General features: G+C 49.4%; 1 protein-coding gene across 5 annotated transcripts in view; it reads left to right on the forward strand.

Moving 5' to 3' along the window:
* NR4A2 (nuclear receptor subfamily 4 group A member 2) overlaps positions 1 to 18,945 on the forward strand; it is a 90,404-nt gene that overhangs the window by 61,260 nt on the left and 10,199 nt on the right. For 2 of the 5 annotated variants that reach the window (XM_078681719.1, XM_078681722.1), the window contains exons 1-4: positions 8,271 to 8,417; positions 12,365 to 12,485; positions 13,644 to 14,503; positions 16,629 to 16,758. In XM_078681719.1, coding sequence (XP_078537845.1) covers positions 13,646 to 14,503; positions 16,629 to 16,758 — 988 coding nt within the window. In that variant the 5' untranslated portion in view covers positions 8,271 to 8,417; positions 12,365 to 12,485; positions 13,644 to 13,645. Of the gene's footprint in view, positions 1 to 5,482; positions 5,547 to 8,270; positions 8,418 to 12,364; positions 12,486 to 13,643; positions 14,504 to 16,628; positions 16,759 to 18,945 lie in introns of those variants that run through there. The other 3 variants (XM_078681718.1, XM_078681721.1, XM_078681720.1) reach the window with 2 other exon arrangements.

Consider the following 18,945-nt stretch of genomic DNA (forward strand, 5'->3'; position numbering starts at 1 on the left):
CTTTTTTCTCTGGAAGAGGACCCACCCTGGACCCTACATTTGTCCATTAAGTTTCTCGCGCCGCTTGCTACATAAAAGTCATACACCCCTATTACGCCCCTACACTTTCAAATGTCACTAGCCACCACTGCTCCAAGTGTGCTGTGACATTCACAACACTTAAGGTGTAGCCCTCCATGAAAAGCATACCACACAGGTGTTGTGTTTTTGCTTAGGCTAGAAATCAAAGAAAGTGCTTGTCTTATCATCTATGGTGTTAGTTTCTCTTCTGTTCCTTTTGCAACCACTGAAATGTTTTTCTTGGCTCCTGGTCAGTCCCAACCTTATTCCCATATGGCAGACAACGCCTTAGGGGGTCGCATGCACAGGTGTCAGGCAGTCTGCCACTCCCAAAACTCTGGAGATGAGTCTTCTTCTAAGCCTTACCCCATCTTTCTTCACAACAGCTGCAGTACACGTATGAGCAAAGGACGGCCCAACATAGCACCCTTTTGGTGCAGTTACTATCCATGAAAGGACAAGTAGAAGTTACCACCTTGCTTCTAGGCCTAAAGTATCCAAACTAGTTGAGCTTTGGAGTGCTATGATTCCATATGAGGTTGCGCCCTCATGAAGTTTGCAACAGCCTGCAGAACAGGTGGCATGAGTACAGACCCAAACAATGCCCAAATATGCTGTCACAACTTGAGAGACCTGCCAGATGAAACCCAACATAACTTTAAAGTGCAGGCCTGTCTGATCTCAAGACAGTCTCTCTGCTCCGTATTCTGTGCCATGAGCCAAACTGATTATCAAGCTACAAAAAGGCCAGAGCCACGCTACTGGTCTTAGCTTCATATTTTACCCTTCTGTCCACATCAGTACAAAAGGCCAGACGCTGGTTACAGGTTAGGATGAGAACTAATTTCAAAGCATTATACATCATTCACAAGGCCCTACATAAAAGGATCAAGCTTGTTACAACCAAGGTTTTGCAGGCATAACAGCTGTATCGATGCCTAGTGTTCGCATCTCACAACCTGCTTCCCATCATACCACCAAATTATAAGAGGTCACCCAGAGGAAGGTTCATCTATGCTCATAACTTGAAGACATCTTGAGATACCTGAGAAGTCTGAACGGCCACCTTTTCAGATGGCCGACATACATTCTCATGGTGCAACTAAAATTCGCCATAGAGTTACCTCTTAATCAGGCACAGGGAGATGCCACCCCTCCATATCGTTTTCCAACCTAATTCTTGAACCATCTGAATGACAGAAGCATTTGAACTCCTCACCAAAAACATCTGTGATCTAACGTGATATGTTCTACTGAAACATGAGGGCGGGCTCCCTTTATCGTGATGGCTATATAGGACATAAATAGCAATTTTGCCCTAAGGGCTACTGTACTTGCTCTTCTCTTATATGTGTCTGCGTTCAGAAATACACGCACTGTTGTAGAAGAAGCGACCTGCAGGCGATTATAGAACGTCTGCTTACGTACATTATCAAGTTCACTGTAATGAGGACGTCAGGCCGCTCCCAGACTGTGGTATTTGCTGCCTGGAGAGGTTGGGTTTCCATCCAGTTTGATCACATTCCGGCACAGCACATATACGGCTTTCCTCTGAGGCCTCGCCTTCCGCCCGCTTCTGTCACGAGCAGAGACATCACCTCGGGCTTAACAATGTAGCATTCGCCATTTTGTGTGAACTGCCACTGGTTTTCCTCTCCAGAGAAACGTGGAGAACGGTGACTTTCACATGCCATCGCCCCTGTGTGCAGAAACATAAGGTCACCTGTTGTGGCAAGAGGTTGTCTACAAACTAACTTAAGCAGCAACGTCCGTTTCTATTCGGTTGTTTCAATGGCTAATGTGCAGGTTTCTCTTTTTCAGTCTACTTGTGTTCATAGTCACTGGTACCAGGTGGAATTTGAAATCGTTTAAAGGCAGTCAGGCAAATGCATTCAGCTGACACAAAAATCCAATTTTTTTATAGTGGGACTGACACCAACCTCTCCCTCCACCAACTTCGTCCATCCCTAAAACAAGGCTTCATTTATGTGCTGCGTGTGCTTCTTGTTATGTTAGGTATTTTTCTTTGTAGTCACACAGATACTCAGGAGTGTCCCAGCGCAAAACCATGAGGGGCAGAGGTCTGGGTTTTAGACAAAGAGATGTGTTTTCAGCTTCTTGAAAACCAACGAATCCTGAATGTTCTGTAAGGCGAAGGGAAGAGCATTCCATGCAACAGCAGCTTTCCGGGCAAGAGAGCTGCCACCTAGCCTCTCATATTTAAAATGAGGAACCTGCGCGATACATTGGGTCGTGGAGCGCAAATCTCTCAGAGGGGCATAGAAGGAGAAGCATTTTTGCAAGTAAGTATGGCCGTGGCCATGAAGAGTGCGATGGGCGATAACTAAAGATTTAAATTTGACCTGTTCGGCCACGGGAAGCCAGTGCAGTGAGCGTAAGTGATGTCTCACGCTATTCCTGGAGGGAATGTCAAGAGGAAGTCTGGCTGCCGCAGTCTGAACCACCTGGAACTTCTTCATCAAAAAGTCTGGCTGCCGGAGTCTGAACCACCTGGAACTTCTTCATCAAATAGCCAGGGATACCAGTATGAAGGGTGTTGGCGTAATCCAGCCGAGACTGGATAAGAGCGCAGATGACTGTTTCTTTTGCAGCCCTGGGCAGGAGAGGGAGAAACTTCTTAGTGTTTTAAGAAGACCGAAACATTGCCGGCAAGCTTTTTGATCTGAGTAAGGAAGGAGAGGTTCTCATCAAACCACACCCTCAAGTTCTTGGCGAGCTTGCCTGTAGAAGTAGGCAGGGGGAACTTGATGGACAAAGAGTTTCCCTGAAATTGGGAGGGAATTTTCCAAAGAGGAGGATCTCAGACTTCTCTTCATTGCACTTGAGTTGTGCAGCAGCCAGCCATTTGAAAACAGAAGACAGACAGTGTTGAGCAGAAGAGACTGAGTCCGCATTTTTATCCCATGTGAAGAGAAGCTGGGTGTCGTCCGCGAAAGCCATAACCTTAGCCCCTAGATCCTCTTCCAGATAAACCAGAGGTGTAACATAAATGTTGAAGAGAAGGGGGATAAGGGAGGACCCCTGGGGGACTCCAGTGGTCACTGACTGGGGAAAGGAAGAGGACAGAGGGAGCCAGATCTGCTGGACCCCTCCTTCCAAAAAGGGCCTGAGCCAGCCCCAAACAGTACCGACACAGCGATTTCGGCGAGCCGCTTAAGGAGCAGTGAATGCAGGACCATGTCAAACGCCGCCGAAAGGTCAAGCAGGATTAATGCTGCTCTCACGCCAGCGTCCAGACTCTCCCGATTTGCGTCAGAAACCTCCATTAGGGCAGACTCAATGCTGTAGGAGGCCCTAAACCCTGACTGGGCTGGATGCAGAAGGCCCGCTTTATCAACAATCTCAGTGAGTTGTTTATTCACCACCTTCTCGCACACCTTGGCCAAGCCCGGCAGGAGAGAGATGGGGCGATAGTTCCCTGGGCCAAGGGGATCAAGCGACTGCTTTTTTAGAAGAGGCAGAATATTGACTTGCTTCCAAGCCCCTGGAACACAGGCTTCCTGAAGGGACAGATTAATGATGCCATTCACTTCACTATTGATAAAATCTGCAACTGCTGCCAGCAGTCTGGCTGGACAAGGGTCCGAGGGCGAGCCCGACTTCAAACCCTTGAGGATTTTGAGAGAGTCAGGCAGGTCCACAGGCCTAAAAGCATACAAGGAGTGATTGTGGTCAGCAGGCAATGACTCCAAAGCTGTCCCAGTACAGTTGTCACAGGAGGAGAAGCCGCCTGGATGGTGCGAATGTAGTCCAAAAAGAAATTGGAGAGATTGTCGCACCAGACGTCCGTAGATGGAGACGTGCTAGATTAGGCCGTAGGGGAAATACAGCTCTGGACAATTGCAAAGATTTTTTTGGCATTGTTTTTTGCAGAATCAATGGGAGCTGAGTAGAATTGTCTTTTGGCCTGAGTTATAGCTCCATAGTAGATTTTTTGTTTAAATCTAAGTTTCAACTTAGCAGCAGGGTGGTAATCACTGCGACGCCACGCACACTCAAGAATTTTGCATTGATGTTTAACCCCTTCGCTGCGGGGGTAATTCCACCGCTGTGCTGGGGGGGAGGGGGGCGCGCACAGCGTCCCCATGCTGATGACGAGCTCAGCTCGTCATGAGCCACGGCGCTCCTGTGCTCATGACGAGCTGAGCTCGTCACAGGTGCACCGGCTCCAGTGGAACGCTCAGCACAGCAGGGGAATTCTCCCCGCACCTGAGCGTTCCGCAGGCCATGACAAGCTAAGCTCGTCATGAGCACCGGTGCACCGTGGCTCATGACGAGCTCAGCTCGTCATGAGCATGGGAGGGGTTAAGCGCTTTGAGGTCATGAGTAAACCAAGGTTTGGAAGGGGATTCCCTAGACAACCTAGGTGAAGAGGACGAGGCTAGCGTGTCTACGGCGTTAGAAATCCAGCTAGCGAATCCGGCAAGTCGGCCCGCCAGATCAGAGGCACAACTAGAAACAAAATGTCGGGGGGGGGGCTAAGAGAACATTTCAGGGGGGGCAGGGGTTGCTGATTCTTCCAGCAACAGGCGGAGGGAGAGGAGATGCAGCGGCTTTAAGAAGGGTTGAAAAACAACAAAGCCTCATTAACAACCGAATTGTCTTTTAAAGACCTATGAAGTACTCGGTGCGGCTGTGTGTGTGCCTGGGAAGCTGTCTCAGCCCGGGCTGCCACACACGACGGTGGGGATCTGAAGCTCTTTGAGCCCAATGGGCGTTGCGCGTGTTTAAACTCCAGTGGATCAATTTTACCAAAAGCAGTTTTACAGTAAAATCGCGCTGAGGGCTCGGCTTCATTAACTACAGTTGGGGGTTGTATCATCTGAGCATTCGTGTAACCTCACACCATCTCCCCCTTACACTGAATGCGTAATTATGTAAATTTTCTTCGCATCATGGTGTGTGTCTTCCAGCATATTGCACTATATCCTGCATCTGGAGCTATTCACTGTTCTGGAAAAGAGGCCATTTTCACGTCCATGTGGTTTATATTATATACCAGGTGCGTCACGGGCTGGGACTGCACGCGACCTTTGACATGCATGGTGTCTGAAGAGGTCGCTAAAGGATACAGACTCTGTGGCGTCTGCTTACAAAGAGCAAGTGTGCGTTAAAAAAGACAACAGTGGAATAGTGGTATTACTATATCGTCTTCTTCATAATAAAACACGGAACTGGAAAATGTGACAGGTCCCCGTTTGAAGCACCTAGTTATATGTATCGAGGAAAAAAAGCAAGACACGCGCACATAGCACTGGGTGCATGCTCCCGAGTGAACCATGCGCACGAGGGTGCTCGAAGAACAACGAGCTGACAAGTGTAGGAGGAGTTAGGGGACGGGACATCCACCGCGTTTGTAAGACTGCCGAGAACACCGAGGCAATCAGAAGCTGAGCAGCAGTCAGGTGTGACGTTCCAGCCATGTGGAGCGGGGTGTCTGCAGTAACTGTGCACCTCTGAGTACGGTACGTGTCTGTCAGCATTGTCTAGAGCGTTCAGGTGTACAGACATATCTTTCTGTATTTTAAGCGGTAGAAACTCTGTGTTACATTCCCCTCGGTTGTATATGGCAGGCATAGGAATTTTGCGCTCCCAGCCCGGAGGGCTTATGCGCCCTTCTTTCTGTACGTGTTGTGTGGAAGCCAATTCTTATGTGTAGTGCATTTCTGTGAGAACCCGTAGCACGTATTGTAGAACTGATTGTAGCTGAGTAAAGCTATAGCTGATTGTAGTGTGGATCTTATGTACATCGGTACTTGTCTGTGGCACCACAATACCAGTCAAGTCATTTCGCAATCATCTGTAGGTGATACTGTGTGTGTCGCTGGTCTGTATCTGCTAGTATGTAGCAATGGCCAGTCAGATGTGTCCTTACTGGTCACTATATAGTTTCTGCATGTCAGCGGTGGATTGGCTGCAGTACCTGTAAGTGCCAGTTTGTGGCACGTCTATCAGCACAGTTCTCTGGTAATGATTTTTGGCATCTTTTTGCGAATACGTAACGAGTCTGACTGTTGATAACTACCAGAATCGCCGATGTAGGCCTGGCAGGGGTGTTTGATTGTCAGTATTTGTCCATATGTCTGCCTGCCCCTACTAGTAGTGCCTTATTGCCATTGCACGTTTAGAGCACCTGCTAGAATAGATCTTGCTGTAATGTGTCTCGCAACACGCTGGCAAAATCTGCGTCTCGTCTCTTCTAGTGCCAGTGTATGAAACCAGCCTGCCATGTTTGTTAGTACGTTATTGTGTCTTCACTGTATGTTACACGGAATCGTTTGCATCACAATGTTTTAGCATATCTGACAGCACCCTCTATGTCTTATGTATATAGACCTTATCTGTCGATCCCTTGTTGTAGCAAGTTACGTTGAAGTCCTCTCTCAGTGTATTGAGGCAGAAGCTGTCAGTACAGGTCTGTGCCTGTCGCTATTTATAGTATGTCCCTGTCTGTATAGAGATTTTGTCAGTAAATACCTTTTTGTTTACAAACCATGTCCGATAGCATAGGTCAGTCTCTGTGCATGGGTCAATACTGGTGGTTGCGCCTGCCTGTCTTTATGATATCGCTTGTAGCACGTGCGTGTTAGTCCATGCTTGTTTATAAAAGGGCACTCAGACAGTTACTGCATTAGCAGTCTTCTGGAGGTCTAGTAGTTTCTGTCATGACACCTGTGCCTAAGAACTTGTCGATCAAGAGGGTCCTACTTCTACACCAAACTGTCAATTGAGATGTGCCTGTGGTGTCTAGCAATACCTGCTGGTGAGATTTTGTGTGCCAAGCTATGTATCCGTTCAGAAGTGCCTGCCATTACCAGTCTGGGATTCTGTGTATACACATGTACATGCAGATATTCCAGTGGTGTCTGTCAGTGTCTGTAAGCATCTGCTATATATGCTTCCATTGCATATGTGCCTGGAGTACCTGTCTCTTTGTGAGATCGGGTATGTACAGTGCACCTGTCTTTCAGTGCAGGAGTACCTATAATGTCTCTCAGAGATATCCTGTTAGTCAACCTGTCGGCCATTGCAGGTGTGCTTTTCAGCGCCTGTCTGAGATTCTTTATTTAGAGGCCTGCCTGGAAATACAGCTATGCGTCTCAGATGTGTACCATACCTAGCTGTCTGTGACATCCTACATGTGAGTACAGGTGTATTTTTACCTTCTGTTAGTAAAACCTTGTTTGTCAACCTACCAGTCAGTACTGATGGGTAGGTGGGTAGACCTTGTTTGTATATGTCTGTCCTTAGTGTCTGACAGTATGTACAGTGTTATATTTTTTCAATGAGATCCCGTTTGACTGTCCGTTCAGGGGTGTCTGTTATGCCCGACCCTATTTGTCTGTAGGCCCTTTTAGTATGTGACTATCACTCCTTGCCAGTGTAAGTGCATGTCTGGGTTATTGTCAGTGCCTAACTCCCCATACAAGTGTCTAGCAGCACCTGCCTTTGAGTCCCCGTGTGTACATGTCTGTCAATAGATGTGTGTCTGTCAGTGCCGGTCTGTATGTGAGAGCACGTGTGTGTGTACACTTCGCTACTAGTATGTCTATATTATTGTTATCACCCGTCAGTGTTAAACTACCAGGGCAGATGAGTCCGTAGTGCCTGTTGGCACCTGTTTGCACGTCTGTCAGTCGAGTTGTATCTGGGGTCTGTAATTACATGTGCACCTTTGATTCTCTGTACGTGAGTGCACGTGAATACACTTGACTGCCGACATAAGTGTGTCTGTGCCGTCTGGCGAGCCTGGTTTCGCGTGCACGAGTACCCATGCTGTGTGTGGCCGCCTGTCAGCCTAAGCTGTGCTCTTAGAGGCGCCTTCAAGGCTCGTCCGCGCGCCTCTGTGCTTCATACTTGGCGGTACAGTAGGCCTCCTCGTGGACCTGACAGGGCAGCGGTGTAACGGAGTCCACGCAGACGTCCTCCACGCACACTCGTGGGTTCAGGGGGGCTCACAGGGCACACATGTTAGGGGCAGGACTGCACAGGACGCCCTGAGCCGCTCCCACCTTAAGAGCCTCTCTGACCGTGACGTCACGTCGGAAATTTACCAAAGCCAGAGCTGGCCAACGGCAGGCTCGAGCCGCTCGCTGCGCTGGGATTGGCTGGCTGCGCTGACGTCGCCTGACGCCTGCAGGGCTGGGAAGCCTGTTAACCGTGAATAGGGAGAGCACATAAACAAAGGCACATTGGAGGCGGCAGAGCCAGTCCGCCCGGCACGCGCTCCCCGGGCTGCCCTCTTTGCACTGCCTGCAGCAGCAGCAGCAGCGCCCCCGTGCCACTGCCCCCTGGAGATGTAAGAGCAGGCGATGAGCAGAGCCCCGGGCACCACAGTAAGTACCGCTCCCGTTAGCTGACCTAGGCGGGCCAGTCTCCAGCGCTGCGAGGGCACACTGTTTCCAGGGCATACTCCTGTTTTATGGTTGGGGGGTGGGGTGGGGTGGGGGGCAATCTAGTGCAGTGGCACTGGGACACATTACTGGGGGCCAGATGTTGGAATGATGGGCGCACACTGCAAACTATTAGTGGGCAACGATGACTCAAGTAGGGCAAGCAGTGGGGGTCTCAAGTTCTGCACCTGTGAGCTGTTATTCTGCGCATTGTTTCTGTCGCTCCCTACCTTCGGCATCGGCAGGATCCGATTTTACAGTCTGTGTGTTTATATAATGGCAGGTAACGTTAACACTGTGTCCTGTCATTTTGTACATAGAGCCGCGGGAGGTTCCACATTCTCCACTGTCACTTTCCACACCGACCGTCTGTACAGAGAGCACTAATTGTGTGCTGAGAATGGAAAGTCTCTACATCGCATACAGTCCGTTTAGCTTCTAAGCACTGACAGTCAGTACACTGAAAACTGACAGTTTATGTTCTAAACACTGGCAGTCTGTAGATTAAGAACTGACCGTCTGAGTTCTATGCACTGACAACCTGTATTTTGAAAACTGCCACTCTGTTTCTCCTTCTGCGACAGCTTGTGCATTGCAATCTGTCAGTCTGCATACTAAGCACTGACAGTCTCTACATTGACCAGTGACATTCTATACAGTACACACTGGCGATCTGTACGTTATAAACTGACAGGATGTATACTAAGCACTGACAGGCTGTATTCTAAGTGCTGACAGTGCTGACAGGCAGAACAGGAGTGACAGGACACTGAACCATCAAAGCAGGGCACTTCAACAGGCGCGTGGAGCCCTCCATGTGGCTCGCATCCCTACACTTGTCTCCTGTACGTAGAGCGCCAGACACACCTCCTGCTGATGTAGGATCTTATATTTTGGGAGTCTTCCTCCTCGACAGCGATCATCCGTAGGAGGACCACTTCTCTAATCCTATGAACTTCTACTGGTGGGAGATCGTACCTGCGGCTCGGTGGGCACACTTTGCGGATGTCCCGCTCAGCTTCGCTCTCCATGCCTGACTCTCTCTTTCTATGGTGCTGTTCCGGGCTCACTTTCCCTGCTGCTGTCCTAATGTCACTCCCGCTGCTGCTGTCTCAAACTCACTGCTCGCTCCGCTGTCCCAGGCTCACTTTCTCTGCTGCTGCCTTGTGCCCCGTGCTGCTGTCCCCGGCTCACCCCCTTGTGCTGCTGTATCAGTCTTACCCTCCGTGCTGTTATAGGCTGCTGTCCCGAGCGTACTCTGTGCTGTTCTACCTCAAAGGACCCGTGCCTGTGCTGGGCACCTGCCTTAGTCTTTGTACTGCTTTCCTGGTAAGTATGTACTGCTGCCTAGTGTCAGCTCGACTCTGCTATACGAACATATTCAGTACTGGGGTAACGGGAGCACTGTGTGCTGGTGTAATGGGGCCACTCTGTGCTGGTGTAATGGGGCCACTCTGTGCAGGTGTAATGGGGACACTGTGCTGGTGTAACGGGAGCACTCTGTGCTGGTGTAATGGGGCCACTCTGTGCTGGTGTAATGGGGCCACTCTGTGCTGGTGTAATGGGGCCACTCTGCACATGTCATTGCAGGCTCACGCTCACTCGCTCCACGCTGTTCCGGGTTTACTCAGTTCTGTGTCCGTGACTCACCCTCTCCCTCTCACCCAGCCGTTCCAAGCTCTCTGTGCGTGCGCCGCTTGGAGCCGCCTCTCCATCTGTGTCTGCTGTCCAGGGTTTGCTGTCGAAGACTCGCTCAAACTATTTACTTGTTTGTGGGCTCACTCGGTACCTGCTGCTCTCGCTGCACTTTCCGCTTCGGGTTGATTGTCGCTCTATGTGAGTACAGCGTGCACCTGTTCCCCCAGCCCCAAGGTATTGCTCTGTACCTGGCACTTGAAGCTCGCTTCGTACATGCTCACTCTGCTGCTGCAAAGAACCCCCTTCCTATAGCTGCACTTAGGACCCCTTTCCTGTATATTTCACTCAGTACCTGCTGCCTCGGTTTTCAGTCCCTTTCTGTACTCTTAACCCGAATCCCCTCTTGCTGGAGCTCACTCTTTCTCAATAGCCCACTGCTTCCCTCTGTAGCTCACACTATGTCTCTCTGTAGTTCACTCTTCTCGTTAGCTCACTCCTCTCCTCTGTACCTCTCTCCTTCTCCTTGCACCCCCTCCTTCTCTGTATTTAGATCATATGTGTACTTCATTTGTGCTGTGCAACTCACTCCATCTCTGCAGTTGATTACTTCTCTGTGTAGCTCACTCCTCTGTAGCTTATTCATCTGATCCTCACTCCTCTCTGCAGCTCGCTCCTTCTGTGTAGCTTACTTCTTCTTGGTAACTCCGTGCTTTTCTGTAACTTTCTCCTTTGCTCTGCAGCTCAGTACTCTGTTGGTTGCTGTCTCTCCCTGTAGCTCACCTTTACTGTATATACCCTCTGTGGCTCCTTGCTCTCTGTAGCCCTCTCCTTCCCTGTAGCTCACTCCTTCCTTGCTGCTCGCTCATTCTCTGTAGATGATTCCTCTTTGTAACTCTCTCCTAACAGCCTCCTTATCTGTAGCTCACTCTTTCTTTGCAGCTCACTCCTCTGTAGTTGCCAGCCCCTCTCTCGGTAGCTCACTCTTCTGTAACTCATTCCTATCTGTAACTCTCCCCTGTGCTCTGCAGCTCACTCACTCTCTACAGCTCACTCACTCTCTGCAGCTCTCACTCTCTGCAGCTCCCTCACTCTCTGCAGCTCCCTCACTCTCTGTAGCTCACTCACTCTCTGCAGCTCTCACTCTCTGCAGCTCCCTCACTCTCTGCAGCTCCCTCACTCTCTGCAGCTCCCCCCTTCCCTCCACGGCCCCGCCGCGGCGTAGGCCGGGAGCGGCTGGTACCTGCTGGCGGCTGGGCTCCCGCAGTCCTCGTCGCCCGGGCTCGGGGGGCGGCGGGGTCTCGGTCTCCTAGCTACGGCACACTGGCCTTCAAGCACCGACGCGAGGAGCCAATTAGCCGGCGTCGAGGGCCGCGGCTGCTGCTCGGCCCCAGACTCGTTAGAGGCTCCGGCGCTGCTAAAGAGACGCCCCGCTCCGCCGTCAGAAGCGGGGCCGGCGGAAGCGTCTGTTGTTGTTGTACCCGCCGGCCTGCTACTGCGTGTTATAACGTTTGGAAACAGGAAGGGGCGTTCTTCGGATTTGCCCCTAAACAAAGTTTGAATTCAGTTGTGAAGAAGCATAAAATAACTCGCGTTTAACACGCTGCGCCCACGAATATGAACAGTGTTGTTGTCACCTCGGAAAGCTGGTGTACAGTGATAAGTTGCAGGAAGGCTGTGCCAGTTTGCTTTCGCTTTCCCTGGGGTCTTTCTAAGCAATCTGGGAGAGGTACCACACGAGCTTGAGCCTGGCTGTGTGTTCTAAGAGCGAGAAACTATTGTGTGCCCTTTTATTTGTACGCCTGCCCACACCCCCTTCCTGTGCTCTGGCTGCACTTCCTCGCTAATGCCGGAGGGCTTGGCGGTTTCCCCAATAAACGTGCCCTTTACCTCACTCAAAGGATTAACTCTGTTCCTAGAAATTAACATTACTTGTTTCGGATCTGTTTAGTCAGAATGATAAGTGCGTAGTTAAGATTGCCCAAATAGGCCCCATATCTACACAATAACAACTCTATCGAGGGCTGTGTGCCAACACGGTGTAATAAACTTTAAATCCTGAAGCAGGCCACGTATATGGTGCTATCAAAAAGCTGGAGGGACCAGTTTAAAAGAAGGTGCAATTGTGTTCTTAAACACGGGAGTCGTGGGGTAGGGGCTGATAAACGCGCCTGCGTGTTTGTGTTGTAACTCGAGGTGCGATACACTGATACTGCAGACGCAATGACATAAAGCACATTGTGTGCCTCTTCCAGGTACCTGGCAGGACAGACAGGATCCCGCGCTGAGCGCCAACTCTTCCCGACGCGGACGCTGCCACAATCACAACACTGTCCTCATTTAGTTTCCTCGAGAACTCCAGTGACTCGGCTGAAGGTAGGTTGCGCTTACATTTCAAAGTAATACCATTAACATTGCAAATAAAATCTATCTATCTATCATCTATCTGTCTGTCTGTCTACCTACATATCAGTTTGTCTATCTAGCTATCTGTCTGTCGGTCTATCTATCTATCTATCTATCTATCTATCTATCTATCTATCTATCTATCTATCTATCTATCTATCTATCTATCTATCTATCTATCTATCTATCTGTCTGTCTGTCTACATATCACTTTGTCTATCTAGCTATCTGTCTGTCGGTCTATCTATCTATCTATCTATCTATCTATCTATCTATCTATCTATCTATCTATCTATCTATCTATCTATCTATCTATCTATCTATCTATCTATCTATCTATCTATCTAACATTCTATCTATCTACCTGACATTCTATCTGTCTAGCTGTGTGTGTGGCTTTAATGAGGTGTTTCTCTATGTCTGTGCATGGCGATTGTGTTCATATAATTCATTTCTGTTCACAATTCCTACCACTCTGTCGGTGCGCCTCCGTTTTTCTGTCAGTGCTCTCTATAGTTTTCTGTCTTTACATTTGACCTTTGCTCTGTCTATATGTGCGTGTGTGTGTTTCGGGAGGTGTAGTGAATAAGATTGACGGTTATGCAGCTACACTATGTGGGTTAGAGTCTGTCTGCTGGTATACTGTGTGGCAGTGTTGAGTTGTTACGCATACTGTTCACTTTAGCATCGTGGGCATTTTAGAAACAGCTGGTACCGAAGGGTGAATGTTTGCACTGGGTACAGGAACACTTGGGGGCGTATCTGCACACTCCCCGTGTGGCTGCTTTTTGGATATGGTGGGAGGGCCCGCTCCAGACACCACGAGGAGGTCATGCTCCACACACCGGGAGACGACCCCTCTCCAGTCTCACAAGGCATGTCTCTATCTTTAATTCTTTGAGAAGGCCAGTATCCAAATTGCAAGAGGTGGCCCCTCTCCTTATACCAGGAGGACGCAACTCCCCAGGTACCAGGAGGGGGCCCCTCCAGTGTGTGAGCCTTGCTGCCGTGTGCGGCTGGAGGGGGCCCCTCCAGTGTGTGAGGCCTGCCGCGTTGTGGTGCTTGGGGTGGAACGGGGCTGAGTGTGCTTGCACCGTATGGGTATCCATTAAACTGTCTCATTTACAGCCATGCCCTGTGTTCAGGCTCAGTATGGGTCGTCGCCTCAAGGAGCCAGCCCCGCGTCGCAGAGCTACAGCTACCACTCCTCGGCCGAGTACAGCTCCGACTTCCTGACGCCCGAGTTCGTCAAGTTTAGCATGGACCTGACCAACACGGAGATCTCGGCCACCACCTCGCTGCCCAGCTTCAGCACCTTCATGGACAACTACAACGCGGGCGGCTACGACGTGAAGCCCCCCTGCCTCTACCAGATGCCGCTGTCCGGCCAGCAGGCGGCCGCCATCAAGGTGGAGGAGCTGCAGATGCACGGCTACCCGCAGCACGGCCACCTGGGGCCGGCCGAGGAGCTGCTGCCGCCGCCCCCGCACGGGGGGTACTACAAGCCCTCGTCGCCGCCGGCCGGGCCCGGCTTCCACGCGCAGCACGGCGGCGGCGGGGCCCTGTGGGACGAGCCGGGGCCCCTGCACGGCTTCCACCACCAGGGCTACGGCGCGCACATGCTGGAGCCGCGCAAGGCGCCGCCGCGCCTCTCGCTCTTCTCCTTCAAGCAGTCCCCGCCGGGGACCCCCGTCTCCAGCTGCCAGATGCGCTTCGACGGCGCCCTGCACGTGCCCCTGAGCGCCGAGGCCTCGGGGGCCCACCACGAGCAGGCCTTCGCCCTGCCCGGCCCCCTCCGGAAGCAGGCCTCCATGGGCTTCCCCGGCCTGCAGCTGGGCCACGCCTCGCAGCTGATGGACAGCCAGGCGCCGTCGCCGCCCTCCCGGGGCTCCCCGTCCAGCGAGGGCCTGTGCGCAGTGTGCGGGGACAACGCGGCCTGCCAGCACTACGGGGTGCGCACCTGCGAGGGCTGCAAGGGCTTCTTCAAGGTAAGAGGCCGCGCAGCGTGCCATGCGGTGCCCTGTGAGGGCGCGTCACCGAGAGGCATGCCACCAGGCACGAGTGCACTCACACTGTAGCACACTGGAAGTATGACTTCCCTCCTGGAACGCATGTACAAGGACATACAACACACAGGGCACATATGTTATGTTTCAGGCCACTGGTTCTGCCCCCTTGCACTCAACACATGGCCACTCTAGAAGATTCAGCCACTAGGAGACACATGGCGGCCCCTGACCAGCAGGTATATAATCGTGTCACAGGGGGACATGACGCTGGTCCAGGGCCACCTTGCACTGAGTATAGTGGCACTGCAGGATCTGGGAAAGTCGCCTCCCTTGCATAGAGTGTAGTGAGACTTTAGGCCAACTATGCACTGAACCACTGCTTGCATCCAAAACAAATATATAGTGCCTGAAACATGGGTTCACACTGCTACAAGTACATGGTCATCCCTTGTCACATATATAGTGACCATGGCAGTAGGAGGTAGGGCACCAGTCCTGAACTCTACTGCACAAAGTACACTTAGACGTTAGCTCAGGACACTTAGTTTCTGAACCAAGGCCACAAAATGCATTTATTCAGCAAAAACACATAGCCTAGGAAGCAAGGTGCACTATCACATCACTCTAATGGTACATATATGGTGACCATCTGGCGCCAGGACAGTGCAGTGCAGGCCACCCGCCCTTGATACGCTGGTTTCGTTGGAAAAATGGCGTCCCTTTGACATCTTCAGCCCCACTCCATACTTTCACTCCACATAACGGGGACATATACGGGGCCATATCACTATCAGGCAGGGTACGGTTGGGCTTCAGTTCACAGTGCACACAGCCACCGAAGAAGGCCCTTGCTAAAATACACACAAGGCACATGACTGGAATATTGCCTCTTCTTGACGTGCATTCATATGGTCACTTTGAAAGTATTTCTGTACATGTGTAAGTTTTACTACTGGTGGAAAGTACAATTGACCGGTTGCAAATGGTTTTAATTTGTGGCATATCGACTTCGGACAGGGAAGAAACAAGTGAGATTTTATGTGTTTATGTAAAATACTGACTTGAGGGAATTTATGCAATTGGGCTTTAAATACCACGATACAGCAGGAACGAACCACAATTGTGTTTATGGGAGCTTAATGTATGTACAGAATCATCAAAGCCAGTAGCTCGATCATGTGGGAACCGCAGGTAACCGGTCAACTGGATTTTCTATATGGGCCAGGCTATAATAGGTAGCCATTGCACGTGTGAAAATGTGGGAAGTTGGCGACATTAATAAATGGCATTCAGATTTCCTGTTTAAAGCATGCAATGCAACTTTCCATTTTTAGAGGGACATCTGTTTTTATAAATATTTCTCAACGTAATTGTGCCCACCCAAAGCATCTTAGGCTCCAGCACAAATCAGTGGGTAAACATCCCTACCACTTTCTGCCATAAATTGCCTTTGTTAGGGTCAGTAGTTACAGGCCTCCTGACAGCTGCAGGCCTGGTGTCCAGTCCCGAGACAGTCTCAATACCTGCTTATTATCTGGTAAAGGCTATTGGGTGGTGTTATTTCTGCTCAAGTATACGTGCACCCCCCAGGCCTCCCCTTGTGCTCAGCGAGGCCCCGGCTCATAGCGCTTTCACACAGTCGCTCAGGGTCTTTTGCCGCTTTTGAGTTGCATCAACGCGAGCCCGGGTAATTTGCATGTGCTGGAAGCTGCCTTCAGATTTAAATTGGATAGGACAGAGAGCCGTGTCTGAGCTAACCAAGTGGAACGGAATTCCCTATGGTGAAATTAAGTGATCTCTTTATTTCACCATCCTGATTGAATAATCTTATCATTTTAAATGGAGGCAGTCTCCAAGGAATGTAAATAATATGAATGCCCACGGATTTGTATTTACTGAGTGCCTCATGCTCCTCTTGGCATACAAAGCAGGGCTCGGAGCTGGGGGGTTCGCTTGCGTGTTAACGCTCTGCATTTCCCGGCGCTAAATGCCCTGCAAAAATTACAGCCTGCCCCAGACGCTTTATCTTGTTCAGATGCGACGGCGGAGCTAATGGGAACGAGCACGAGGATTCTAACGCCCTCTCCTTTTCTCCCCACCGCAGCGCACTGTGCAGAAAAATGCTAAATACGTTTGTTTAGCGAATAAAAACTGCCCGGTTGACAAACGTCGCAGGAACAGATGTCAGTACTGTCGGTTTCAGAAGTGTCTGGCCGTGGGCATGGTGAAAGAAGGTACGGATGGGGGGCGTGCTTTAGGCACCTTGCATTGACTATTACATCCAGGTTAACCTTTCCAACATGGCGGCGACGAATAACATCCCACTTTTAGGCCGGATACCACTCTTCACGGCAGCAACACCTCTCTCTAATCCCAGGCGCTCCTAGCTGTAAAACATAACACTTCAGTCTCAAACAAGGCACTCAAACTCTGGGCACATAACACCTCACTCTCTCGCGAAGGCATCCCTCCAAATAACACATATTGCCACACTTTCAAGCATGGAACACACAAGGCCTATTTCTGTTATATTATCTGTTCGGACCGACATCTGGGTTCACTTTGAACTCAGGGATCCTTCTTTCTGACACATAGCTTATCTCTCTAAACCCTGACACCTCTCTCAAACAAGCCACCCACTTCTCAACACATAACTCATTCTCAACCCAGCACTGCTCTTCCTAACACATCACATTTTACTCTAAACGCAAACTGCCATCTTTCTAATTCAGAACACCCCCTCTGAAATGTAACACAATCTTCCCTATTCACATCCCCTCACTTCTTATAATATCTGACACATCACTGTCGATCCTGACAGCCACCTTCTCAATACATATCACCTCAGTCTAAGCTCAGACACTGTCTTCCTAATGCACAGTCCTTCGCCCCAGAACTTGACATGCCTCCTTCTAATACTCAATCCCTCACTCTAGTTCTTGACACCATTTTACTAATGCAACGTGCCCTACTGTACACACTGACACCCCTCTTCCTAACACATAACACCTCACTTTGCTGATGTGCTCTGCTTTCTAATGCACGCGACCTAGTTCTGCTCTCGACTCTGTTCTTCTCAATATTTCACAGCAATACACAACACACCACTTACAACATCTTCCCTAACACAGAACCCCTCACATGAAACATCTCTCCTAGAATGTAAGGCTCAAATTAAACTCCTCTCCTAATACATATGACTCAAATAAAACATGCAGGTAAGGATATTTCTTCATACATAACACCTCTCTGAAACACATCCTCTAATACATAACATTCACACAAAACATCTCTTCTAATAGCCATCTGTCATTATGCATTACACTCAAAGGAAACCCCACTCCAAATAAATAATACCCCAATGTAAAACATCACTCCTAATATAGAAAACCTTACAGGAAACCTCTCTCCTAATACAGAACACCCCGCATAGACATCTCCCTTAACACAGAAAACCTCACATAAAGCATATTTTCTAATACACGAGTCAAATAAAACATTTGGCCTTTTTCTAACACCTCTCTAAAACGCCTTCCCAAATACACAGCATTCTCACAAAACATGTCTCCTAATACCGAGAACCTCACATAAAACATGGCTCCTAATGCATAACACCCAGCATAAACCTTCTCTCCTACTACATTTAATTGAAATGTAATATATGTCCTTATACATAACACTGAAATAACCTCCTTCCTAATTCATAATACCCCACATAAAACGTATTTCCATATAGAGAATACGGTACATAGAAATTCTCTCCTTACACATATGAATCAAATAACACCTCTCTCCCAATATAAAACACTGCACATAAACCCTCTCTCCGATTACAGAGCACCTGTCGTAAAACACCTCTCCTAATACGTAACACCTTACATCTCTCCTAAAACATAAGATTCAAATAAAAAGTCTGTCCTTGTATATCACACTTCTTATAAAACAGACCTCCTAACACAACACTCACATTAAATATCGCTCTCAATTCTAATGGAGAATTCCTCACATAAAACCTCTGTAACACAGAACACCTCCACTAAGACCTCTCTCCTAATAGAGAACATCTCACACAAACATCTCTCCGAATGCAGAACTCCTCACATAAATATTCTCTCCTAATACAGATCACTTCACATAAAACATGCCTCCTAATATGTTATTCTCACATAAAACATATGTCGATACAGACCACGTCACACAGAACTGCCCTCCTAATACATAATGCCTTACATAAAACATCTGTACTAATACATAACACTCATGTAGACATCCGTACAAATACATGATGGTCGCATAAAATATCTCTCCTAGTATGGACCATCACAGAACATCAGATGTAGAACATCTCTCCTAATACCTAACGCCTCATATATCTGTGCTAATGCACAACACTCACATAAAACCTTTCTCTTAGTACAGAC

This window comes from Lissotriton helveticus, chromosome 3_1 (assembly GCF_964261635.1).
Source record: "Lissotriton helveticus chromosome 3_1, aLisHel1.1, whole genome shotgun sequence".
NCBI lineage: Eukaryota > Metazoa > Chordata > Amphibia > Caudata > Salamandridae > Lissotriton > Lissotriton helveticus.